Source organism: Lissotriton helveticus, chromosome 10 (genome assembly GCF_964261635.1).
Source record: "Lissotriton helveticus chromosome 10, aLisHel1.1, whole genome shotgun sequence".
Classification (NCBI taxonomy): domain Eukaryota; kingdom Metazoa; phylum Chordata; class Amphibia; order Caudata; family Salamandridae; genus Lissotriton; species Lissotriton helveticus.
Window position 1 is genome coordinate 619,450,499 of NC_136071.1, and position 27,040 is coordinate 619,477,538.

General features: G+C 44.2%; 1 protein-coding gene across 5 annotated transcripts in view; it reads right to left on the reverse strand.

Annotated features, from left to right (window-relative positions):
• CIITA (class II major histocompatibility complex transactivator) overlaps nucleotides 1-27,040 on the reverse strand; it is a 561,355-nt gene that overhangs the window by 77,082 nt on the left and 457,233 nt on the right. For all 5 annotated transcript variants that reach the window (XM_078663163.1, XM_078663160.1, XM_078663162.1 and 2 more), the window contains 2 exons: nucleotides 26,600-26,683; nucleotides 19,443-19,526 (listed from right to left, as the gene is read on the reverse strand). In XM_078663163.1, the coding sequence (XP_078519289.1) occupies nucleotides 19,443-19,526; nucleotides 26,600-26,683 (168 nt within the window). The remainder of the gene's footprint in view (nucleotides 1-19,442; nucleotides 19,527-26,599; nucleotides 26,684-27,040) is intronic.

Consider the following 27,040-nt stretch of genomic DNA (forward strand, 5'->3'; position numbering starts at 1 on the left):
CTATTGACTTTTTAGTCCATTCTGGTGCACTCTTTTCTTATGCCGAGGAACTAAAATGCAAATATTTATCATTTGGTGCTTTATGTGGCATCAAAGAAAGAGTCATCCAAACTGAGCCCATTAGCTGACGGTTCTCAGCCCAAGAGGCTAAGAATGCTGAGAGGCCCTTTTCACAGAAGTTTACATGGGAAGGAAAGCATGAGCGCACATGACCAAAGACTCACTGAAGAAGTATTGTATGGTGTGCTACAATAAGATTAATTTGCAAAAATCTCTTTGGACCTCATCTACACTATACGTAAACTGTCAATATACCATGTTCTTTCAGTGCAGAAAGCAAGCAATGATAAAAGCAAAACGTTCCATAAACACCGGAAAAACACGTTTTCTGTTGTTTTTAGTGGCGTGAAAATGTGTAACCACTGATAACAACTGTTTTTTAGGATATTGAAAACACTGGAAAAACCCCACCAGAATTTACCAAAAATAGAAACTGAAAACAGGACAGCCTACATATGGTATTAGCAGTATGCAGGATGACATCATCCCTAATAGCTGCATGAACACTCTTGCTGGTAGTGAGTGTTGTGGCTGGAATCTTTGAATGATTGTAAGCATTGTTTGGATCCTGACTGGATTGGGGTATACTTTGGCTTTTTCTGTGTCTATAGTAGCCCCCAGATATTGTTGAACCTTGCTTGGTTGTAGGTGTGACTTTGTGTAGTTCACTGTGAACCCTAGCTGGTGTAGTAGCTGAATTGTCTTTTGTGTGTTTTGAAGACATTCCTCTTGTGACTTGGCCTTTATTAGCCAGTCGTCCAAGTATGGGAAGACATGTATTTGTTGTCTTCTTAGGTGAGCTGCCACCACTGCCAGGCATTTTGTGAACACCCTTGGTGCCGTTGTGACACCAAACGGAAGGACTTTGAACTGATAATGTTGTCCTTCTACCACAAACCTGAGGTATTTCCTGTGGGCTTTGTGAATTGGGATATGAAAGTAAGCGTCTTTTAGATCCAGTGTAGAAAGAAAGTCCCCTTTCTTCAGTAAAGGAAGTACTTGTTGGAGCGTGACCATGTGGAAATGTTCCGAATTTATGTATGCGTTGAGAGGTCTTAGGTGCAGTATTGGCCTTAGAGACCCGTCCTTTTTGGGAATTAGGAAGTATAGGGAGTATACTCCTGTTCCTTGTTGGTGCTGTGGAACCTTCTCTATGGCATGCTTTTCTAGTAGGGATAGTACTTCTTGTTTTAACAGTGTCAGGTGATCTTGTTTCATTGGACGCTGTTTGGGGGGGATGTTTGGTGGGGTAGATGTGAGTTCCAGGCAATAACCATGTTGGATAATTTGTCTCACCCACCTGTCTGATGTGATGTTTTCCCAGACAGGTAGGAACTGTGATAGGCGTCCCCCGACCGGTGTTATATGGTCTGGGGGGAGCTGTATGAAGTCACTGCTTTGGGGTTGGAGAGTTGCGGTTGTTGTTTCCGCGACCTCTACCCTTGTTGTTGTTACCTCTGTAACCACCTCTAGAATTACCTCTGGGTGATGTAGGTGTAAAAGAGGTTTGTTGCTGGCTTGTACCTGTATTTTTGGATCCTCCTCTATAGGCGGACCTACGAAAGGAACCTCTTTGTGTCGGCTGTTGCAATGCTCCCATTGATTTAGCCGTTTCCGTATCCTTTTTCATCTTTTCTAAGGCCTCATCTGTCCCTGTGCCGAAAAGTGTTTTCTCATCAAAAGGTTGGTTCAGTAATGATGTTTGTACCTCTTGTTTGAACCCTGAAACCCTGAGCCATGCATGTCTCCTTAACATGATGCTTGTGTTTATAGATCTTGCTGCAGTGTCTGCCGCGTCTAGGGCGCACTTGATTGAAGTGTTAGTAATTAACTTCCCTTCCTGTATGAGTTGATCTGCCCTCTTTTGATGTTCCTTAGGGAGATGTGTGATGAGTTTTTCTAATTCATCATAATGCGCTCTGTCATACCTTGCAAGTAGTGCTTGTGTATTAGCTATGCGCCAGCTGTTTGCCGCTTGAGATGCTACTCTCTTACCAGAGGCATCTATTAGCTTAGACTCTTTGTCAGGAGGTGGAGCTTCTCCTGTAGATAAAGAGTTTGCTCTCTTACGAGCGTTTGTGACCACTAGTAAGTCTAGAGGAATTTGCCCTTTAATGAATATTGGGTCTTTTGGAGCTGCTCTATATTTCTTATCAATTCTTGGGTTCAGTACCCTAGCCCTCACCGGGTCTTTGAATATTTCTGATGTGTGACTGAGAAGGCCCTTAAGCATTGGTAGTGTTCCTGATGTTCTTTGTGCAGTAGGTAGTGTTTCTAATAAGAAATCCTCTATTTGAGGTTCTGCATGTAGTTCTACCTTGTGGTATTTTGCTGCTCTATTAATGAGTTACGCAAAACCAGTATTATCATCAGGAGGTGAAGGTTTTGAAGGATACAATTCAGGGTCGTTATCGTTATCTGACCCTACATTGTACTCTTCCCATGGGTCTGCCTCCTCTGGGATTGTGTCTTCATCATCCCCAGGATGTTCTCCCTCCCCTGTGTCACTTTCTACATCTGTTGTAGGTGTAGATGGTCGTGTGGGAGGAATATTTGGCCTATTGTGAGGAAGAGGAGAAGAGGGTGTGTCTCTAGGTTTTGGAGAATGGGGAGGAGTTGTATTTGTCCCCATTGTTCTCTTCTTCGGATGAGTCCTGTCGTCCGACTGTTCATTCTTCCTCTTTTTAGGTAGTTCTGTGACTACCTTGCCAGTTTGTGGATCAATAAACAGAGTCTTTTGTTTAGGATCTGTTTTATATTCCTGTGTCGGTACCGCAGTTTTCGGGTCCGAAAGGTGTTTTTTCTTCTGACTGTCTATTTGTATTTTCGGCACCGAGATTTTATTCGGATCCGATGTTTTCGGTGTCGACGATGTCCCCGGTGTCGAGGGTGTTTATGACGTCGAAACGTGTTTCGGTGTCGACATGGACTGTTTCGACTTCGAGCTTTCCTTGACATGGAGCTTCGGTGTCGATGTGGGTCGTCTATCGGAACCACCATGATGGGAGACCGAGTGTTTCGGTTTCGGTTTCGTTGCCGGGCCTAAAGGCGGGGCGTCGGAAACTTTTTTTCGGTTGTCTGACCGGGCTCGAGGGCGGGGTCGACACCGTGCGGGGTCTGTTCTTTGGTAAAGGGACGTCGTCACTCACGGTTTGCTGGACGTCGATTTTCTCGACGTCGGACTCGTCCGCTTCTGACCCCGCCTCGTCGACCTCCTCTTCCTCCTGTTCTGGGTGCTGGTCCTCGAACAGCTCCGGGATTGCTTGTGACTGCATTCTCGATACCTCGTGTCTTCGGGCTCGACGGTTTCTAATCGTCGATTTTGAAGAAAATGCTGCACAGGCCTCACAGTCCCTGGATTCGTGTTCAGGGGACAAGCAGAGGTTGCACACTTCGTGTAGGTCCTTGTGTGGGAACTTAGCACCACACGTTGGACATTTTTTGAATGGAGTCCTTTCCATGGACTCCGGGCTGGACTACGTCGAGCTGGTCTTCTCGTAGTCGTCGTTCTTCGAAACGCGTCGAGATGGAATTGAAGTCGCGTTCGATAACAATACCGTCGAATTGGAAAGGGTTACGCGCCGAATATAACCTTCTTTATTGAAGTCGGTCCGGAGCGCTTCGATCCTCATCCGAACCCGATGGCGGAAAAAAACAATCTAAGGATGGAGCCGATGCCCATGCGCACTAAAACCAAGAGGAGGAGTCATCTATGACGACAAAGACTTCTCCAGAAGAAAAACAAGTGCAATCATCCGAGCCCAACACCAGATGGCGATCTATTCATAAATGTACCATCTGCAGCCCATATGCCTCGAACACAGGGTTTACAGCAGTTGTTTCCACCCAGGTCCAGAGCTGCCATTCGGTGAAATACGTCAGCAGCCTTAGAGCGCCACGTAGTGGTTGTGCTAAAATACTGAAACATTATAATATTCTTTGCAAGGTAGATCTCCTATACAGAAATATTGTCTGCCAAAAGTACCAAGTCTTAAATATCGTTTAGAAAAATACTGTCCTAAAAATATCCCAATGAAGCTAGAGTTTCCTTATTAACTATAAAGGGTTGATTTTCTTCTAAACAATATTTACAACACAAAATTTATGTCAGGTGATATACAATATTCTGGTACCGCACTTTTTTGTAATATATGGCGAGTGTCCCTGCTGGCAAAATTGGCTTTTACCTGGTGCACTAATATTCTCTTACCATTCCTGTGTTCTGCATAAGTCCATGTCTATTCCAGATATGCTTGCTATCCACATTATTGGCCAACCAACCTGGGCAACTGTTCAATGCCCAAGGAGTCAGTGCGGAATTTTGGTTTGTACTTGGACAATAAACTGTCCATGAAGAACCGAATCAACCATATTATAGGTACCTGCTTTGGACTTATGCGTAGCCTTAGAAAGGTCTTTAAGTGGGTCCCCGCTGAGGCCCGGAAACCCCTAGTTCAGGGTCTAATCATAAATAGAATGGACTACGGGAATGCGCTTTTATTAGCCATAAATGAGCACCACCTGAACAGACTCCAGGTTTTTCAGAACACTGCAGCTCGGCTGGTTCTCAATTTACCATGAAGATCCCCATCGGCCCCTTGTTTGAAGAGCCTTCATTGGCTCCCGGTATAAAAACGAATCCTGTTCAAAACGTTATGTCTAGTCCACAAACATAAGTAAGGAAAGGGTCCAAAATATTGGTCTCAAAAGGTAACATGGTACCAGCCTCAAAGAGAACTCATATCTAGCACCGAGTCTCTGCTTACACCTCTTAGAATACAAACCTCCAGGAATGGAGGTCGCGCTTTTTCTTTTCGTGTCCCCGCCTCATGGAATAAAATGCCTCTCAACCGCCGCATTATCTCTGAACACAGCTGCTTTCGCAAGAAGCTGAAGACATGGCTTTTTGCAAACTAAACCTCTCTACTCTCTCTTCAGAGCCGTCTGCAAGCGCCATGAGACACCCCTTGGATGTGATATGTGCGCGATACAAATACCTTTGACTTGACTTTAAAAAAATGATTCTAAACAAAACTCATTTGCAAATTAGAAGGTTTGAAAATCTGTTGTTGATCCCGCCCTCATGGACCTGCATTGGACATCCCTGGTCTAAATGGTTCTTACTTTTTTAGCATTATGAGCAACTAGGGTTGGTCTGGCATATAGGGCAATCCAGCAGTATCAGAGGGGCTGGTATGAAAGTCCAGTATGTGAGCCGATTTTAGGTTTGTGGGCTTGCAAAGCCAGTATTTACTTCTGATTTTGCTGATATTAAAACAAACATTATCTGCAATAAGTTCAAATCCATGCAGCCCCCTATACCTTGCAAAACACTTGTATAGTTTGTCTTTACAAGTTCAAAACTGCACCAATTTGCAAACATGGGGCACCTTTTTAGCTATTAATTCACTTATGGGGCCATTTCTATTTTGGTGCCTGGTCCTATTTTCTGTCCCAAATCGCCCCCACCAAACAGTAGCTCTGTATTTCAATAGGAAGAGCGTTTTTTGGTTTGCCTGTAACTTTGGCACCATTTGACGAACTTTGATCCACATCAGCTCCTTCCTGGAAAGTTTTGGGGTGATCCATCAAGCACAGGCAGATAACAAAGGGGTCCCAAAAATGACTTTCTCTATGTATTTTCTTTATACTTTTTTAGGCAGCGATGCCGCAAAACTGCTAAACGTAATTACACCAAATTCGGTTGGAAGCTAGATGGTGGTTCGGAAAATGTGCTTTTGTGATTTTATGTAAATCCATTCAGTGGTTTTACAGAAATGAAGGCTTAAAATATTTGTATATCTGGAGAATTTCATTTGAGGGACTCGCACAAGAGTCCCCCAAACCCAATTTAAAAAAATGTTGTTCTAATTGGCGAAGGGGGCTTTTTTTTTCCTTGGGCCAATTTGCTCCCTAAGGAGCAAAGCTCCTGCAGGAGCGAGCACTCTGATTGGCTGCCTGCAACATCAGAAAACATGTTGCAGGGAGCCATCTCAGGACTCTGGAGCTTAGTCTCTGTGTAGTTTTATAAAAAAAAATATATATAAGGGGGCAGGGTAGAGATACCCACCTCCCTCCCCGAGCCCCAAATACAAATAAAAAAAAATCATGATCCAGAGGAAGTCCTACTGGACTCCCGCAGGATCCTGACTTTATAAAATAAAATCACCTGTGCGGATTTTAAATTTAATAAATCTGACCCCCGGTGGGTCAGAACCTGGGGGTCTTCAAAATTAATTATAGGGGAAGGGAGACATACGTTGAGCCATTTTCAGTCCGGAGATTAAAAGGCTGTGCTCAACTAGTGTCAAATGCCACTGACATGTATTAGTATCAGGGACTGACACTTTTGACATTGTGAGATCATTAATCACAAGTAGGAGATGTAAATACAATGTATTTGGCAATATTTCACAGCTGACATCACAAGTAACAAAAGACCTTTATGCAAACTGCACAACATTTACCATTTGCCGGGAGACAAGATCTCATTCGTCGAATAAATTATGGAAATCATCCCATCTAATGTAGGACAACATTCTTCCCAGATCTTCCCTGGAAACTTCGATCCACAAGGGAATGACCTGAATGACCCCGTAGTAAATAGCCTTTTCCTAGTCGACCTCAATATGATTCAAATCTGTGACAGCCCCACAGACATCGTGGGTTCGATCCAGGACCTATTCATCTCCAAACCCAACTCCATTCAACTGTAATAGATAGTCCTGTGTAACTGGACTGATCACCACTACATCACCTTCTGCATCATAGCATCTTGGACTACAAAAAGATGTGAACTTAAGAAACCCAGACACTGAAAAAGATCCATGCAAAATGCAAAGTGGATTGAAATGATATGCCTTAGCAACAAGACCCTACCTCCTTCTGTTGACATGTCCGAGGTCCATGACTTCACTAATCATTACAACAGTTTCATGTTGAAAATCCTTGATCGATACAATCACCCCATTCTGACTGAAAAAGAATGTGAATCAAAGACTCCAAACCATGGTTTAATGGTAGCTTAAATACAGATAGATGCAATCTGAGATTAAGTGAATGATCTTGCCGATGTGCTCCACCCCTTGAACACCTTAAGTACTTGAGAACAAGGGGAAGTATTTATTATAAACTCATAAGAAGAGCAAAAGAAAAAGCAAGAAATCACCCAAAAAACAGTTTGAATTAATTAAACTCCAATCCAATAATCATCCAGCTCTCTCATTAACGATGTCCAGCTTGCAACCAAACTTTGAAGTATTTGTCTCCTTCTTTCTTGAAAAGATGAATAAGATTGAAACAGATCACCTGACAGCAATGAACCAACTTATAGCCTCACTCCTTTTCACCCCCTCCTCTCCCCTTCCCACTCAACCTCTTCTTCCACTAGGAAACACCTCTAAAAACAGCGCCTCCTGGAGTCCTGGAGCTATTTCAAAACCTCTGATGAAACCTCCATACTCAATATTCTTACAGCACTGAAACCCGTAACCACTTTGGTTATCCTCTACCTTTGAATTTCTTCAACGAGTTGAAGATGTCTTTACTAACGCTCTGGATCAAAATAGTAAATGCCTCCCTACTACAAAGTGTGATGCCGGATTTCTTAAAGTAGGGGCCGGTTACTCCCATTCTAAAAAAAAAAACACTGCAGATCACGAGGACCTAAATAACTTACATCCAATCACTAACATTCCAACTCTGGCAAAGCTCCTTGAGAAATGTGTCCATGTTCAGCTATGTAAGAACTTTGACTTATTACATCTATTAGACCAATTCAATCTGGTTCCCGTCAAGGTCACAGCTTGAACTGGACTTACCCACCAAGTTGATAATGTGTTAAAAATTCTGGATCTGAACAAATCCTGCCTTCTAATCCTCCTTGACCTCTAGTCAGCTTTTGTTAAGGTCAAACATGATAATCTCCTTGACCTATTGGAACAAAGTCTGGGACTATCTGGATGCTTGTTAAATTGATTCATCTCATTTCTCCACAACAGATATCAAAGAATTAAGGTCAATCAGTTCCTTTCCAATTCTCGTCTGATCACACTAGGGATCCCACAGGGTTCCTTTGCTCTCTCCCACACTCATCAACCAGTTCATGGGGCCCCTAACTGAAATTCTCCAAGCATCTAACATGCACTATCATATGTTTGCTGATGACACACAATTGTACCTGAAAATCTCTACTCTTGATGATACACAACTCTACTCTAAGCTTAAAACGAATTGATGACGTTACAACCCAAACAATTACAACACATGCTTTTACAACGCAGTTGTTACATCGCAACTACCATTACATCTCATGATTTTACAACGCACTTCATTACAACACATACCATTAAAACGCCTAATACTTTTAAAGTAACAGTAGGGTAAGAGTTGGATAGTGTAGTGGTAAAAATTACTATTCCCACTCCAGTGAGTGCAACGATAGGGTAATTGTTTGATAGTGTGGTGGTAAAAATGACTATTCCCACTCCAGTGAGTGCAACAGTAGGGAAAGTGTTGGATAGTGTAGGGGTAAAAATTACTATTCCCACTCCAGTGAGTGCAACAGTAGGGAAAGTGTTGGATAGTGTAGGGGTAAATATTACTATTCACATGTACCCCAAAAACCACACTCACCCTAAAACAAAAAAATCTCCACTACTTACCTTATAATGCATTGCAATGGCATGCGTTGTAATTGTATGCGTTGTAATGACATGCGATGTAGTGACATGCGTTGTAATGGCATGCGATGTAAAGGTAGTTGTGTTGTAACAGTTGCATTGTAAAGGTATTGCGTTGTAATGACTGCATTGTAATGTATGTTTCCCGCTTAAAACTGACTGACGGCCAACCATCTCAAGCTAAACTCCCGCAAAATGGAATTCCTCCTAATCTCCCCACTCAAGCAATCTTCCATTATTCAAGAATACATGATATAACTAACAGCTCTCAACAGGGTACCACACATTGTAGATGCCCCAAGATCTTTGGGACTAATACTAGATAAGAACTTGAACATGCAGGAGCACATCAGCTCAGCCACCAAAGAAGCAAACTTCCAAATGAGCATCTAAGCATAATAAAACCTTTCCTTGCCTATGATGACTAAAAGTCTGCTGTACAAGCCTTAATCATCTGTAGGTTGGATTATGGTAGGGCAACTCTTTATGGTCTACCTACCTTAAAGCTAGCACTGCTAAGGGCCTCTTTTAACGTGGCTGCAAGGCTCATTCCAGGATCCAAAAGAAATAACCAGATCTATCCTTATTTGAAATCACTAAACTGGCTTCCTTGTGAGGCCAGGATTCAATTAATAATTGTCTGCATGACCCAAAAAGCCCTACACTACAACACCTCTCTTTGCCTCGTAGTGGTTGTGAATCCTCCAGGAGTTCCAGCACGTTATTGCTGAAACCTCAAAAATTTCATAGAAAGAGAACTTATAACATTGCCTTCTCGGGTACTGCCCCGAGAATCTAGAACTCCCTGCCTCCTGAAACCAGTCTGAATCCCTCAGCCGCGTCCTTAAAAAAAGAAGTGAAAGTACTACAGAGGAATCCCTTTCAGAACTAGAAATTCACAGACTTCACCCTTGGGTTTCGATTTTGATGCACCATCTTCTCTCATGTTTGTTTACCTCCCTCCTACACATCTATGTATTATCTCTTCTGCCTTGCTCGGGTTGGGACTTCCTCCCCAGCTTGGTGTTGTGATATCCTACACCATTCATGATTTTATTGTTGTATCCCCCACCCGAGTTTTTATTTACAATCTAATCTATGTTCTTAAGTATAGACTTCTAGCTTTGCTCTGGATAGGTCCTCCTCCACAAGCTTGATGACTCCCAGTATTTCTCATGAACATGTTGTTATATTGTCCTATTAGGTCCCTTACATTTGTTCCTGATCACTTGTAAAGCACTCTGATACCCTCTTGGGTCATGTTTGTGCTATATAAAACTCTATAAATGAACCCGTAGTGTGAGACTTGTGTATGTTCTGGCCTTATTTGTTTGGCACTAGGTTTTTAGTGCAGGCAGATCATAAGCCACTGAAATGGTTGATGGCTGTGAATTAAGAGAATCCCAAGTTCTTGAAATGGTCTATTCTCTGCAAGGATTAGACTTTGTTGTGGAGCACAGTGTCAAATCAAGCCATGGGAATGCTGACACTCTTTCCTCTGGGTTTTACCAATCTGACCATCCAACCGCTCCAGGTTAGGAGTTGGTTTGGGGTTATTATGATCTGTGAGGGACATTTGTTGGGACGGAAAAGTCCTCTGCATGGCAAGAAATGTGTACTCCTGTCCACAGTGCACAAAAGTAGTTGTCAGGTCACTAATGCAGATTTTTTGTCATAAGCGAACATGGATCTCTTTTACAGATTGTTGGACTGGGAGGGGCGTCCAAAGTGCCGCCGTCATAGTGAGTGAAGGTTGGCGCCTTCAGCTAAAGTTAAGCAGCACAAGCCCAGTGCTGGCAGCATACAATGCAGTGATTAGTTAGTAGTAGTGAACACGTCTTTTTTACCCTGTAACACTGGAGTGAGGCCTACAGACTCACTCCCCTTTCTAAAAATTCCCCAGCTGTGTACTTAACTCACCCTTGGCCTATATTAAGTAGCTGAAGAAGGGCATGTGTGATGGAAACATGTGCTGAGTGTATCTGTGCTCGTGAGAAGTACAATATACAAGGGGTGAATTGTGGCACAGTGTGCACATGGTAAATGTGTGTATGCTATCAGTGTGTGTTTTTAAAATAACACACACTAGTTCAATACATAAAGGCTGCAGTCCTGAACACTGCGCACAGACTGAATGTGTGTGCTGCATGCAGTTATCCTTGTGGTGGCATAATGCATGAGGATAGCAGTGCTGTGCAGTAAGTATGCTGTGGATGTATACTGAGAGCAAATGTGCCTGCTCTAGGACACAACATGGAGGACATTTGGATCCATTTTGGGAATCCCAGTCCTGTCTGGTGAAAAAAGGGAGTAGAGGAATCCTCCCAGATTTGTGTACTGCTGCATTCCAGTAAGTTGGGATGGACATGCCCTGGATAATGGGAGAGACAGGCTCTCTCAGTGAATTTCAAAGGACTCTTTGACTCGATGACAGACCAAAAGGATGGGGCCTGGATACATCTCAGGAAGAGAGAAATGAAGTTGTTCCCCGGAATCATAAATAGTAGGGTTGGGAGCCTGGGATTAACCATTTGATGCACATATCACTGTGGCTGACATCCAGGTGTGAACTCTGGTCTCTCCCATGAATCGCGTTGTTGGTTACCCAACTTTGGTATCCTGCCTGCTGTGACAGACATCCTTCAGGGAGAGGAAAGATGTACACTTCAAAGAAGCAGAACCCCAACATAAAACTTCAAAGACCCAGACGCTAAATTACATTTTGTGTCTGGGAAAGGACTATAAGTAGGGGAGTTTGAGACCCCAAATCCTTGTCATCTGCCAAGCATCCGTGATAGGTGATGGGTATTCACCCAGGAAAACCAAGACCACCTGCCCTGGATCATGGAGCTCCAGCGCCTGCCTTCTCAGCAAGGCCAATGTGCCCTGTGAGGAAGAGGAGAGCATTGAAGGAACAAGGTCCATGGGGGAGCTCTATCGTGAGTTCTCCCTGTGTGAGGTGTGAGAAATCCGTTCTTGCACAGATCAGGCGGTAGCCCACTTGCAGGATTGTTTGGTCGACCCCCGTGTGCTGGGTGAGGCTGCTGTGGACTGAGCCAAGAAGCGAGGTTTTAGGAATTCGCTCTTGCACCGATCAAGCCTCAGCCTGTGTGCTGGATTGTTTCGGCAACACTTGTCTTCCAGGAGGGGCCCCCGTGGACTGTGCTGAGGAACGAGGATTGTGTGGAGAGCACCAGGCCTGCACGACCTTGTGATGGGTGGTGGGTGACCCTGTGTGCTGGAGAAGGGGCCACTTTGAACATTAGCACCAAGTCAGCGTGAACAGACTTGTTAGTGCCATGGCAGCTACCCTGTATGCCAGGAGGAGCCGCTGGAGACTCTGAGACCAAGGATTCGGGCTGGCACCCAGGACCAAGAAACGACTTCTGTGACCAGGGCGGGTGTAGCCCGCATACTGCGAACTGCACTGAAAGGCCCAAATATCAAAGGATGTCACCGTAGCCCTGTTGGAGCAAGGTGATCAACCACCCAACTCCCTGCGAAGGAAAGTGTGATTTATCGTGTGATCACCGGAGCGAGCCCAGCCCAATCACTAGAACCAGCCGGTAGAAGGCTCAGAGGAGAGAACCTGCACAGAGGAGAGAGTCTGCGCCTGCTGCTGAGTGTGGATGTTCGCAGCCCGACTTTGCTGATCCGGAGCAGGACTTTGCTTCGCCTCTGAAGGGTTACATACCGCCAGAGTGGGTAAGCTATGAACTGGGCCTTTGGGGCACCAAAGGACATACTGCCATTAGTACTGCCACCCCATAGACTCTTGTGACTGAGCTCTTGAAAGGAGTCAGAGGGGAGAATTCTTGAGTAGGGCCTAATAGTTTACATTCACTGGGGTGGTCACCAGTGAATGGGAAATAGCATTGAACCCACTGCGCTAAAGTTAGTAGGGCAGGATGTGGCCTGACAACTACTAGAGGCCCGATCTCAAGGAGAACTGTGTTATTGATTTTAAATGGTATTCACCTTTGCATCTGTCGAATTCGAATTAAAATACTTCTTTTAATATAAAAACTAGAATTTGTCTGGAAATTGAGTTATGAGCTGTGTTCACTGATCTATAGTTGTGTCCCCACCCTGGAAAAGCCTTGATTTCTCGTCTGACACTACCTAACTGAAATTCAGGTGCAGAAGGGCTGCTTGCCCCAGTTGAGCAGGATCAATAGTAAGGCAGGCCCTAGGACATTGGGAATAAAAGGCCTCAGCCACCATGGTTGGGCTGACTAACTCCTGCTTGGTCTCATGGTCCTCTGAAATGGTATTCTGGCACACCGCATTGTAATTTTTACTGTGGAAAGGCTAGTAGCACCAATGGTGAATATAGAGTAACACGCTGACAACTGAGCAGTACTCATTTCGGAATGGGACAACTAAATATAGTAATATGAGGTATCAAATGAATTGTTGCATTAAACCCGACTTCATGCTCAAGTCGAATTTAATGTAACATTTGCACAAATGGCAATTTAGAAAGTTGCCACTTGGTTGCCCAAAGTTTTCCAGTGACCGTTAATGCTTGATGCCTCAAGACAGCCTGTGAACGGCTCTCAGGAACAAACACAGAGCGCCTGCAATTGGGAAAGGTGGGACCTTTCCCTAGCAGGAATGCCAAAAAGGAAGAGAGCCAAAAGGCAAGCTTCAAAGGGGAAGCCACCTTTGAAGGGAAAATTGTGGACACAGACAAGAGGGGCTGCTCTTTTGTTTTTGCAGACAGCCTGGCATCAGGGACAGAGAGAAGTCACTGCCAAGCCTGTTATTCCATGGAAATGCAGCCCCCAGGTAGACACAATGTTACGATGGGCTAGAGAGCTCCATATACTTTTTGGGATTGGGCAGAATGGTGCATTCTGGGCTAGCTAGATGCAACACATTGCAAAAACAGTTATGCCCAACAGGGACGGCCCTTTTAAACCAGAACCTGGGGCCTGTAGAAATGAAAAACTACAATGGCTCCAGAAGAAGATTCAACAAAACCTTAAATTAAGCAAAAGGTACTCACAAATGAACATGTTTTTTCCAACATTTATTTAGTTCATACAAAAGTGCCTGTCCCTTACTTATAACTGGTGAGGACGTTGAAGGTGCAGGCAGAGAAGGACCACATTTCAGCTTGGCAATATACTCCTCTGAATATACCGGGTAACTCGATCGATCATATTTATCAAGACATGACCGAGTAAAGTTTATAAGCCCTCACAACAAACTTGTTGCACTTAAACAGTTATGCCCAACAGGGACAGCTTCTTAAAAGTTCTGGGATCCACTGATGCAAATGTATATATTTCTGTTTTCAGATTGTTTGTTTTATGGCTGCTTAAAAAGTGTTTCCCTGTCCTGATGATGACCAGGTTAATCCCGATGGTCAAAACGCTGTTGATGCACCTTTGGTAAAATTGGGATAACGAATTGATTGCACTTTGCTTTTGTTGTAATGCAGGCAAAATCTATCTAAATTGAAAGCCCACTGCCAGTTGGCACCATTTATGTTTACACTGTGTTTTATTCTTGTATGTTGTCTAGTGTAACACAATGAGAGCTAACCTTTTATTTTTGTATTGTATTGTCATTGCTTATTTAAAAAAAAAGAATGTGATAATAATATCTCCAAATTTTGTTTGTGGGTGCCTGGCCTTTTTTTGTTTTTTGATTGATTTAATGTTCTGTTGAATCTTTTTCCAGAATCATTGTGTTTTTTTATTACACTTTACATAAAGTGATCACTAGGCCAGAAGGGTGCTGGTAGCCCATTGGCTAGTAGGCGCTACATCCTCCGAGGGCACAACCTAGGCATAAAACTGGCACCCCCAGGCACCTAAGCCTCAGATCATGTTTGAACTTGAGAGAGGACCGAAGAAGGACTGCCCTGCTGTTTCTCTGCACCCAGCAAAGAGAGGTTGCGCCACACACTGGACCGTACTTGCTGCTCCTTCGGCTATTAAACATAGGACTTTGCCTTTGGTGCCTTGCTTTAGGAAAAGTCATCCCCAAGCACTGGACAGAAGTAGTGGCTCCGAAAGTTATTTGGCTGGCTTCCTACTACTGCTATAGGGCCACAAAATCAGAAGAAGCCTGATTTGGTGAGTTGGTAGCTAAAAATGCCTGACCACAGCTGACTGCGGCAGTGATGTATAGGAGACTGAGTTTCAATCCTCAACGGTTGCAGCCGAGTCTGCTGGATGCGGGAGAACCATCAAAGTGCAGTTTAGTCTACCAACAAGGAGGTTATCATCAGTTAAAGGCAACCACGGGTTTCACTGTAACTGGAGACCCATAGATCAGTGGCAACTATTGTTTTGTCTGACTTCACCATGATTTCAAGGGACATCGCCCCTTGTAGCCAATGTCATCCCGCCATGTTTGTGGACCAAGGGGTGGCCATAGGAAGACCTCTGTCACCAGCTCAGGATCCTCAGCATCTTCAGTATCCTGTATCCCTTGCATCAGGATCACTCCATTAAAGACTATGGCAGTTCGCCCATAGAGCTTGGAACTGTACTGGAGACTGCTTTGACTGTGAAGTAACCATTCTACTCTACCTTATTTGTCCCAGTGACTGGCTCCCTGCCAGAGTTGGTCACTGCAGTAGTGCCTTTATAAATGTTTTCAAGTTACTGGTCATGGCTAAATCTAAACTGTGGGTCGCAGTAGATTACAATGATTTATTGGACTAAATGAAAATCTGTGATTTTTTGTTTCTTTAAGAATTCAGGTCTCCGGAACCCTCCTGTGGATTTGTGTTGTTAAGGTGTCTATTTAAAGATAAAAATACAACTTATTTTTATAAATTGTTGTCAGATTTGTCTTCTTATTTTGGTAAATCTTAATGCTTCACACTTGTTCCTTTGTAAAGTCCTGACTGCTCAGAACCACAGCTACTAAGGGTTGAGCTAAGGTGTTTTTCAAATAAACCTGACTGAACCCAATACAGATGTGTGCCTATATTACAAGGTGAGGTCCGACAACCATACCATATAATAAACTACTTACCTCACACTACTCTACGTCCACAATGTATGCAATCATAAGATTTGCACTGTTACAGCCCACCAGAAGGGCCTTGGGAGAACACTGACGCGGCGCGTTATTAGAACCTAGCCGCTCGCGAAACTACATTACCTAAAAGCCTCGGCGTTATGACGTTGTTGGCGCCATGACGCGCGCGAGGCGGTGAAGCGATAAAACATTTCCGGGGCAGCTGGGCGCTGCCAATGACTTTGTCCCGTGTGGAGTTGCGGCAAGGAAGGAGGCTGGTAAGGGTGCTTCCAGCACCAACATTTGTTGTTTCCTGAGTATTCTTTCTGCCGTGACTCGCGCATATCTCTGTGTGGCAGCCTTGAGGGTCTGCGCTTCTCTGACGTTTGCTCCGTTGAAGGAACTGGTACTGGGTTCTTGCGGAGCAAACTACTTAAGACTCAAACCTTTTTGTTGGGGATACCCGCGCCAACCTTGGGGTCTTCCTGATTTATCAGAACATTCCCGATCTCCCTGAGTCTACAAGGGGCAGACAAACCCCTCCCTGGTTATTTGCTGTTGGCGAGCCGCCTCCGGCTCTTGCAGGGAAAGACATACTCTTGTTATTTCTCAGAGGGCAGGTTAGCCCTACCCCGCTTTCCCTGTTGGCGAACCACCTCTGGTTCATGCAGGGAAGGCGTTTATTGTTTCTTCTATTAAAAGAATCTACCTTAACTTTTGCCTGGGGGTCATTAGCGGATTCAATAGCTTGCTTATTGGTATGGGCATTTAATTCCAATAGACTTACTAGGAGGAAAGCTATCATTGTTGCCAAAGGGATAGAGACACCCCAGTGACTATTCTTTGTTCTGGAGCGATTACCTAGAGACTCTTTAACTTTACAGTAAGCCTTGGGCTACAAGGCCAGATTTATCTTTCTGATTTATACTGCACGTTGGTTCACTATTTGCTTGGAGTCATGCTGGTTTCTTTCTATGTTCAGAAGCTGGGGTTATGTGAGTGAGCAAGAGGAAGGCTCTTCCGCTCCCCTTCCTCAGTCTCCAGAGTTGTTCATAGGGTATGTAAGAATCCTGTCTGTCCCTCATATTTGCTGTTATGACATATTGAACAACTATTGACAAGGGTGTTCTCTTGCCAGATTTTAGCCTCAGAACTCCAGCAGCCCTGGTTAAAACTCAAAGAAGAGAAGAGAAGAGAAGGTTTTCTCGTAGACCAGCTGTATATTCTTAGATAAAAGGGGTCAGCGTAGAATAGGAAGGAACAGTGTTATTTTATATATTTATGCTTGTTATGCTCTCTTTCTAGGTCTCCCTCCCTGCTGCCCCTTCCTTCCCTTCCCTCGCTTGACCACTCCGCGGAGTCTGTGTATTATCATTCAGACCGTGGTGGTATCGAGAGGTGGACCCTACTAGCAACGTACGATCCTGATTCCTGCCACAACATGCACTAACTCCTGTGTACAAAGTACTAAAAGTACTGGGAAACTTGGATGGGAATAATTTTTTATTAATACAACCCCAACAAATCCCAGTTCAATTGTTTTTCAACAATGGCATAAGTGATAGCTAGAGACATTTGTCTTACAGTTGTAAAATCTACTTGCTCAGTCAAGGAATATACAGTACAAAAGGGGGTGGTGATGGACGGAGCATCTGAATCAATCAAACACTCACACCCAGTCAAAAGATCTGGGTTTAATCCATCACCGTTCTTTAGCCCACTCTGCTACCCCAGTTCAGACATGGCTATATGCAAATCAGTCTGACCCTGTGCCTCATGGGAACAGTCCAGCCCGAACTGCCAAGCCATGTCCTCCCTGGACCGGAAACAAGCCTCCGAGGACCGGTTTCTGGCATTCCAGCCGTCCTCAGCCTGGCCCGCTTGAATCCAGTGGCAAAGTGAGCAAGGGACCCACGTCTGAGCATACCCTGCCACACCTATGGCAGCCAAAAGCGGTACAAAAGGGGGTGGTGATGGACGGAGAATCTGAATCAATCAAACACTCACACCCAGTCAAAAGATCTGGGTTTAATCCATCACCGTTCTTTAGCCCACTCTGCCACCCCAGTTCAGACATGGCTATATGCAAATCAGTCTGACCCTGTGCCTCATGGGAACAGTCCAGCCCGAACTGCCAAGCCATGTCCTCCCTGGACCGGAAACAAGCCTCCGAGGACCGGTTTCTGGCATTCCAGCCGTCCTCAGCCCGGCCCGCTTGAATCCAGTGGCAAAGTGAGCAAGGGACCCACGTCTGAGCATACCCTGCCACACCTATGGCGGCCAAAAGCGGTACAAAAGGGGGTGGTGATGGACGGAGCATCTGAATCAATCAAACACTCACACCCAGTCAAAAGATCTGGGTTTAATCCATCACCGTTCTTTAGCCCACTCTGCCAACCCAGTTCAGACATGGCTATATGCAAATCAGTCTGACCCTGTGCCTCATGGGAACAGTCCAGCCCGAACTGCCAAGCCATGTCCTCCCTGGACCGGAAACAAGCCTCCGAGGACCAGTTTCTGGCATTCCAGCCGTCCTCAGCCCGGCCCGCTTGAATCCAGTGGCAAAGTGAGCAAGGGACCCACGTCTGAGCATACCCTGCCACACCTATGGCGGCCAAAAGCGGTACAAAAGGGGGTGGTGATGGACGGAGCATCTGAATCAATCAAACACTCACACCCAGTCAAAAGATCTGGGTTTAATCCATCACCGTTCTTTAGCCCACTCTGCCACCCCAGTTCAGACATGGCTATATGCAAATCAGTCTGACCCTGTGCCTCATGGGAACAGTCCAGCCCGAACTGCCAAGCCATGTCCTCCCTGGACCGGAAACAAGCCTCCGAGGACCGGTTTCTGGCATTCCAGCCGTCCTCAGCCCGGCCCGCTTGAATCCAGTGGCAAAGTGAGCAAGGGACCCACGTCTGAGCATACCCTGCCACACCTATGGCGGCCAAAAGCGGTACAAAAGGGGGTGGTGATGGATGGAGCATCTGAATCAATCAAACACTCACACCCAGTCAAAAAATCTGGGTTTAATCCATCACCGTTCTTTAGCCCACTCTGCCACCCCAGTTCAGACATGGCTATATGCAAATCAGTCTGACCCTGTGCCTCATGGGAACAGTCCAGCCCGAACTGCCAAGCCATGTCCTCCCTGGACCGGAAACAAGCCTCCGAGGACCGGTTTCTGGCATTCCAGCCGTCCTCAGCCCGGCCCGCTTGAATCCAGTGGCAAAGTGAGCAAGGGACCCACGTCTGAGCATACCCTGCCACACTTATGGCGGCCAAAAGCGGTACAAAAGGGGGTGGTGTCAAGGAATATATGCAGATAGATGCAGGGGAGAGATGATTGCAGCCCAATCCATTTTTATTATGGTGCTGACTAACTTTGTGAAATTAAGTGATAAAACTTACATTATCATCTTACACTCTTTAATAAGTAAAGTATATTCAAATTCTATTGACTGTCACCAATCTTCATTCAAACCAATTTAAGTTTCTCCTTTTAACTTGTCTTCTAAAATGTAATACAAATTGTCTTCTGTTTCTGATCAGAAGTTTGGTCTTTAATGCATGTAACTGATCTCTTCAGCAGCATTGTCTATAAAGTCACTAGATCTTACAAAGGTTAAAGTACCCAAACAAAGATGGTTCTATTAACATATTATTATATCTATGTAAAGCAAGGATCATGCTATATGGCATCATGTTATACTTACGCCAGTACAGTTAGCGATGTCAACAATGGGAGAATATCTCCAATTTTTTCCGCTCCATAATCACCTATTTGATTATTATACAAGCTGTTAAAAAAAAGAAAATTGATATTGAGTAGATAATAACCATTATAAGACACATTCATAAAACTCCCCTGAGTTTTAAAAGGGCAGCAAATAAAAAGAGAAAGGGCAAAACAGTATGAATTAAAAGACATTTGAAGATAAATAAACCAAGGTTGAGAGATGGAAAAAGATGATTGCGAAGGAAAAATAAAGGGAACAGATCAGAAAACAATAAAGCCTATGGAGAACTGGGGTTTTTTGGAGTACAGGGAAATACTAGGCGCACAGCGCACGTTAGTGTAGAGTATAGGTAGGTCTGGGTGCAAGTAGGTGAGGGGACAAAGGCCCTAAACCCCTCCAAGAGTGTGCGGAGCACACGCAATACAAAGCAAGAACAAAAACCAAATGCACACCAAAATACAGTATAGAGAGAGATGCCTCAATGGACATAAAAAGTACAATTAACAGTGATCGAAGCAGAGGAAAATGATTGTTGGACGAATCCTCTTTTATTGCATGAAGGGCCAGCCGACACGTGTTTCGTCGTCAAGCGGTAACAGTGCTTGCACGACTCATCAGGGCTGTAGCGAGAAGAAGAAGGACCACAGGTCGCTTAGCCGGTGATACTTCCGACCCGGCCCTTGCTCGGGACCAGGCTAAAGGTAGTCAATGGATGTTGCTCCAGATCCAGTAGAAAATTGTGGTAAAAATGATGCTCAACGTTAGGAAAACAGTGCTCCAAAGTCCTGAAGTGCTTTTATGCCACCCAATGGTAACGTGCATCCACATTTAGATACAAGAGTATCTGAGTGGTTTGTTCAGTGGTGGTAGACAAGAGTCTTGTAATCGCTCGATTCTGCGAGATTCGAAATCGGGGCGAAAGTCAGCGGGGAGGGTGCTCCCACACAGCAGTTCCGTACCCGGAACTGCTGTGTGGGAGCACCCTCCCCGCTGACTTTCGCCCCGATTTGCACCCTCCCCGCTGACTTTCGCCCCGATTTCGGATCTCGCAGAATCGAGCGATTACAAGACTCTTGTCTACCACCACTGAACAAACCACTCAGATACTCTTGTATCTAAATGTGGATGCACGTTACCATTGGGTGGCATAAAAGCACTTCAGGACTTTGGAGCACTGTTTTCCTAACGTTGAGCATCATTTTTACCACAATTTTCTACTGGATCTGGAGCAACATCCATTGACTACCTTTAGCCTGGTCCCGAGCAAGGGCCGGGTCGGAAGTATCACCGGCTAAGCGACCTGTGGTCCTTCTTCTTCTCGCTACAGCCCTGATGAGTCGTGCAAGCACTGTTACCGCTTGACGACGAAACACGTGTCGGCTGGCCCTTCATGCAATAAAAGAGGATTCGTCCAACAATCATTTTCCTCTGCTTCGATCACTGTTAATTGTACTTTTTATGTCCATTGAGGCATCTCTCTCTATACTGTATTTTGGTGTGCATTTGGTTTTTGTTCTTAGATCAGAAAACAATGGCAAAATGAAAGGAGCAAAAGGAGATAAAAATCACGTACAATAAAAAGACATGAAATGAGAGCTTACAGCCATAAGGTAACTACGTATAAAAGAGAGGAAAGGGAAACGAATAAACATAGCACGTGAAAAAATATTATAAATCAATGTTGCAAGTTAAAATGTGAGTGGGATACCACACGTAAGTTTGATGAAAATGTACAAGGCTGGACAGATAGTTCACTGGAGGTTATATATAGACTATAGATTTGTACATCTCTTGAGAATCACACATTCTAATATTGCCAGAGTGTTCAAGTTGAGTACTTACGACAGGAATTTGTGTGCAACTCTAGGATGCAAGGCCGTAGGGCCTGCAAGTCACGGGTTTTAATACTATCCAGACTGCTCAGTGGGGTAATACCCCTATGGAAGCAATGTTTGTGCAACTTTGGACCGCAGGGCTGTAGCCTACAAATCACTGGTTCTAATACCAACCAGAGTGCTCCATGGGGCAACGTACTTAGGACAGAGATTTGTGAACTCTAGGCTCATTCACATTAAAATCACAATGAAAGAGATCAAACTCTGCCCTGCTACGCCTTGTCCCTGCTCCATATCCTACTCCCAGAGGGATATCCTTTCAATCTTGCCGACCATGATCACGCCTGGAGTCTGACTTGACTCCACTACAACCCGCGGCACAGAACCGCAAAACCTGTCACTACTCTTCATTCAGGGTTGTGGATTAAACATGCTGACACATTCAAGCATGTACCAGCGCTCCTGCTCATGGCTTTCTGGTCACCAAAAAAGGCGCACACCTGAATGCAGATTTGTGTTATTCTGCCTAGTCCTTGACCATTTGTTTACTGTACCAAGAATTTAGCTCTAAAGGCCTGGTGGGCTGGGCTTCAGTGTACACAGAGGTGTAATCCCCAAAGCAACCTAAGTGTCACTCCTACTGCAGAACTAAACCTACAGCGGCAAACACCATCAAACAGACACCCTTAAACACCAGGGCAGACCTCGGCCTGTGACACATGCAGCACTGCAGCCGAGAGATTAGTTCAGTTAAAATGCACGGTGAGAGTCTGTCACTCAGACGCTGCTGGAGATGGGTCGCGGAAATCGATCCTCCGCTTCGGCTTTAAGGGGCTGAACTCAACTTTTCCAGACTGCAATGAATGTACTAGAGCGCTAGCTGAAACTACAGGGCGAGGCACTGCTAAAAGTAAATTCAATTCGAAAAGCCAAGGAGATTAGCACAGTGATTGACATAATGGTATCGGGCGGGGCCAGCCACGACAACCCCCACCACCCCGCGCGTAATGCGTGATACTTGGCAGGGTTGCCCATAGAAAACCAAATGAGTATCTGCGAGAATGAGGATATTTCATATTTGTCGCACAGAGGTTACGTGCAACGTCATCTGGAAAAAAGAGTGAAGATTTTATTATATGTGACGTAGATATAAATGTAATCATTTCGAACAGCTTGTTTTGAACAATCAAGGGCCGTGCCCTCTAAGGCCCGTTTCACCGGAAGCTGCTCTCACGGTCACTCAGTGCCGCCCTCCTTTCTCTCTCGAGGTGGAAATCTAAGCACACTTGCTGCAGAACTATGGAAACATATAGATAAACATGTCTGCTTGTTTATTTTTTCTACGTCCCTGCGGCTTTTGGGGCATACACTTCCACTTGTACAAGGAAGTGAGGCGGCCGGCACAGAGCATAATTGCGCGCAGATTCCGATAAAACGGCCTCACAGGGGAACCGAGTCCTGGACGGAGGGTGAGTTGTGGCCGCCAGGGCGAGGCACACAAGAAGAATGGAGGTGGCAGCCACAGAAAGCTCCCTGAGCCAGACCGCATCAGTGGCTAAGCCTGCAGAGCTCCGAGAGTTGTGCTCCAAAGCCTAAGCGCTAAATAAACATTATTGCCTGAAGCTGCAAACAACAACAACTGTAAAAAAAAGTAGGAGGCTCCCCTTTGAGTACAGTAGACTTCCGGAGCAACCAAGGATTTTTTTCTGGTGCACCCGAGGGACGTCACTTCCGGGATGCCTGCGCACTATTTTAAAACAAGCATTTGCAATGCAATACGACTCGCATTTACACGAAACGTATTGCATTAAAAATGTGAGTGCATGCCTGTAAGAAGGCACGAACAGGAGTGGGGGGGTTGGTAAAAAATCACGGACTGCGTGAGGGGCGGGGAGGAGGACACAGGAAAAAAATAGTGTTGAGTAAAGGGGTCAATAGCCTCGGAAGCATACAAATTACACCATGGCCGACTGGAGGAGGGACTAAGAAGACGAAAACTAATCAGGAGGCAGCATTTAGGCTGCAAGCCGAACAAAAGAGCGGGCGTAGCTTGCGCAATGCTTCCCCGGTATAGTGTATACACCATGCCTCGTAAAGCGAGCAGCGCATGTGCTGCAACGCTAGGCGAGACCTAAAAATTTGCAAGAAATAAATATGGATAAATACAGGTGGAAAAGGTTGAAAAAACAAATACCATAAAACCGGGAGACCAAACTATATTGTACTAATAAAAGTAAAAGAAATTGTTATGTTTACTCATTTAGTTTTTGTTTATTGCAATCATATGCCCACCACGGTTTGATAATAGCGTCTTCTCTTTTTTTCTTCTTTTTTTTCTTTCTGTGGCATGGGCTCGCAATATTTTTTTTTTTTAAATATCCACCATGCCAACTTGCCAAGGTTAATTCTTGTTATAACCAGAAATTCTGCCTAGGCTGTGATCCGCCGACTGTTGCAGGCAGGTAGAAGAAGCAAATCAGTTCTCAAGTTAAGTTATGGAGGGGCTTAGCTCTAAAATACTGTAACTATTTTAAATCACATATTTGAGAACGATGGAAGTTAGTTTGTTTTATACTGTACATTTGTGAAATGATCATGCTTTAGGTTTGCAGTAAAAATATTGTGGAAAAAATGTAACTATAAAAAGTTATGTCAAAAATGTAGTTCCTAAAAAATGTAATTAAATAAGTTGTCACTACAAAAAAAGATTAAAATGTTGCTCCTTATAATGCAATGGTAAGTGTAAGGTAAGAGGTTTTTGGGATTATGAGAATGGCAGCATATAGGAGTTGGAAGGGGTTGATAGCATTCATGGATTGGTAGTGTTAAAGGTTAGCTAGGGGCTTTAGGCTACAGCATTAAGGGGTAACAATTTGCTTTTTAGAGTTTAAAAAAGGGTAACCCTAAGGTTTTTTTTCGGGCTTATAAGATCCGTTGAAGGGGGTAGTAATTCTTTTTTAAGGCTAAATGACGTGAAGCAATAAAGGGAAATATAAGGTTTTGGGTTCAGGGTAGGGTAGCGGTGAGGTATGCTAAAGGTTTGTTAGGGTTAGGAGAATTATAGCATTAAGGGATAGTTAAGGGTTTTTAGGGTTCAGGTATGAGTAGTGTAAATGGTTAATAAGGGTGTTTTAGGGTTCAGTGAAGGTTAACGTTAAGGGGAACCAAGGTTATTATATAGAATTCAGGGAGGATAGCGATAAAGGAAAGTAAGGGGATTTAGGTTCAGGGATGAGTAGTGTTAAGGGACACTAGTTTTTTTTTTTAATTTTAGGGAAGCGTAGCGTTAACAGTTATAAGACATTTTTAGGGTTCATGGAAGGGTAGCATTAAGAGTTAGTAAATAGTTTTAGGTTTCTGGGCAGGGAAGCATTATGGGATAGTAGGGGGTTTTGGGGATTCAGGGAAGGCTAGCATTAATCGGCAGTAAATGGTTTTTATGGTTCACAGATTGGAACCATAGAAAGGTTGTAAGTTCATTTTGAGGCTCAGTGACGGATAGCGTTAAGTGGTAGATCGTTCAGGAAAGGGTAGACATAAGGGAAAGTAAACATTTTTATGTTCAGGGAAGGATAGGGTAAGGGCAATAAGTGTTTTTTAGTGTTCATGGAAGGATAGCATTATAGGGTAGTAAGGGGTTTCAGTGAAAGGTGCATAAAAGGGTAGTGAGGGTTTTTTGGAGTTTAATGAAGGGTAGGATTAAAGGTTTTGAATGTTCAGGGATTGGCAGGGGCAACTCCTCCTCAGGAGCGGAGGAGCTTCACACTGCCTCCTGCGAGCGCAGCAGGCAAACACAAATAAAATGGCATGTTAATGTTATTTTATTTATTTGCAACCACACAGCGCAAGGTTGGGGGCGTGGCTGCATCCTGAAATACAGATTGACAGCACTGGTCTACAATGCCCATGTCGGATTGGCCAGCCATCTTGTGGACTGTTGACCCATCAATCCAAAGGCTGTGAAACAGCCTGGGATTGCTGGCACCGGCCCTCAGCCTCAGAATGTGTACTGGGTAAGCCTGCTGCTACCAATCCCCAGATGCTTTCTCAGCATGGCAGCAGCACCAGGAATGGTTGGAGTTGCATTCCACAAGCAGGAAGTCCTTCCTTTTCATGCTCTTGGACAGCAAAGAGAAGTGCTGCACCAGTCGTGCTCCCACATATATGGTGAGTGGTGCGCCTTCGCACCCTGACCATTTTTGATTTAAGCTAGCCGCAACTGGGGATTGGTAGTATTAAGTGGTAGTTAGGGCCTTTTATGTTTCAGGGAATGGTAGCATTATGAGGTAACTTATGGTTTTGAGGGTTCAGTGGTGGGAACTGTTAAGGAGTACTATGGGGTTTTTAGGGTACAGTTAGTTAAAATAAGGAATGCATGTAATAGAACAACTATACAATTCTACATTTTCTGCGTTACCTTGACAATTTCAACTGCACTTTTATGTAGTCAACATTTTTAAAGTCTCCTTTATCACATACAACCATTCGTTTTTTTAATATCACATTTTGTTGAGTTCAACACAAACATGTACTTTGACAATGGAACATCCTGTTGCAAAACCACGCCCTCACAATAGGAATCAGTTTTCCCTGTCACCAGACCCAGTACAACAGTGGATCCAAGTGTTCATACGGTGTTTCCATTGCCTCCACCACCCTCCTCCCCATCTTCGTGTTGTTTGAAATCTCCCAAAGGGCATACAACCATTCTTGACCTGCCAGCCACCAGCCTAGCAGCTTCATTGTGAATGACTAGAATATCACTAACAAATTTTGATTTGTTTTGAGTTTACAAGGCCTCCATAAGTCAGCCGAGTCAGCTACCTTGCCAAAACAAAATATTGGAGCACTCCCATTAATGCTAAAAGTACAAATGGGTAAATAATGTTACAAATCTAATATCAAGTTTTGTGAAAAGCAAAGGCAACTTTACATTTATAAAAAAAAGACTTGCATGTGTTAATTGAACTTGCAAGCACAAATATACGTGTACATCAAGCTGAAGTCTTTCAGGAAACGTAATGCAGAGAAGCCTCTTTTCACATATTTAAAGCAACAAAATATGCTGGTAAGAAGCATAACCTATTTTAATTTTGTATTGCCCTTCCTACTTGCTGGCAGGTTGTTTAATGAGATTTAGACACATTTATGTGGTACTAGTGTGGCAATCATGTGCCCAGCTCACATGTCATGCCTAATAAAGAGGTATTGCTTGGGTACCAGGATGACCCAGATGCTCCCCTTTCAAAGTAAATAAATAAATTAATTAATTAAAAATGAACGCCAAAACAAACTCACCTTAGCTTTTGTAGGCATGTTAAGGATGGAAAAGCTTGAGCCAGTTTCTCAACACCAAGGTCAGTTATTGTGTTCTGTGAGAGACTGTAATCAAACAAAAGTTGAAAGATTATTACAAGTTCTAAATGTGAAAGTATGTAAATAATGTAAGGAAGCCTTGTGCTTTGTCCAGTTAGAAGTCAAACTCAAACTAGAAAACGTTGTGACATGCATTTGTACATTAAGCATGTTTCAAAAAGAGGATAGATTTGTAATGTATGCAGGTGAGTAATATTTATGTGTACATAATATAAGCAAGGTTTGTGTGCATTTATTTATTTGAGGTGTAAAGGGATGACCACTGGCTAAACAGTGGGGCCTTTTCCTAAGGGCGGAGGGGCATCCCACACAACTTTTTTAACAAGAAAGGTCAGAAAAGAAAGAAAAGGTCAGCCTGACAGA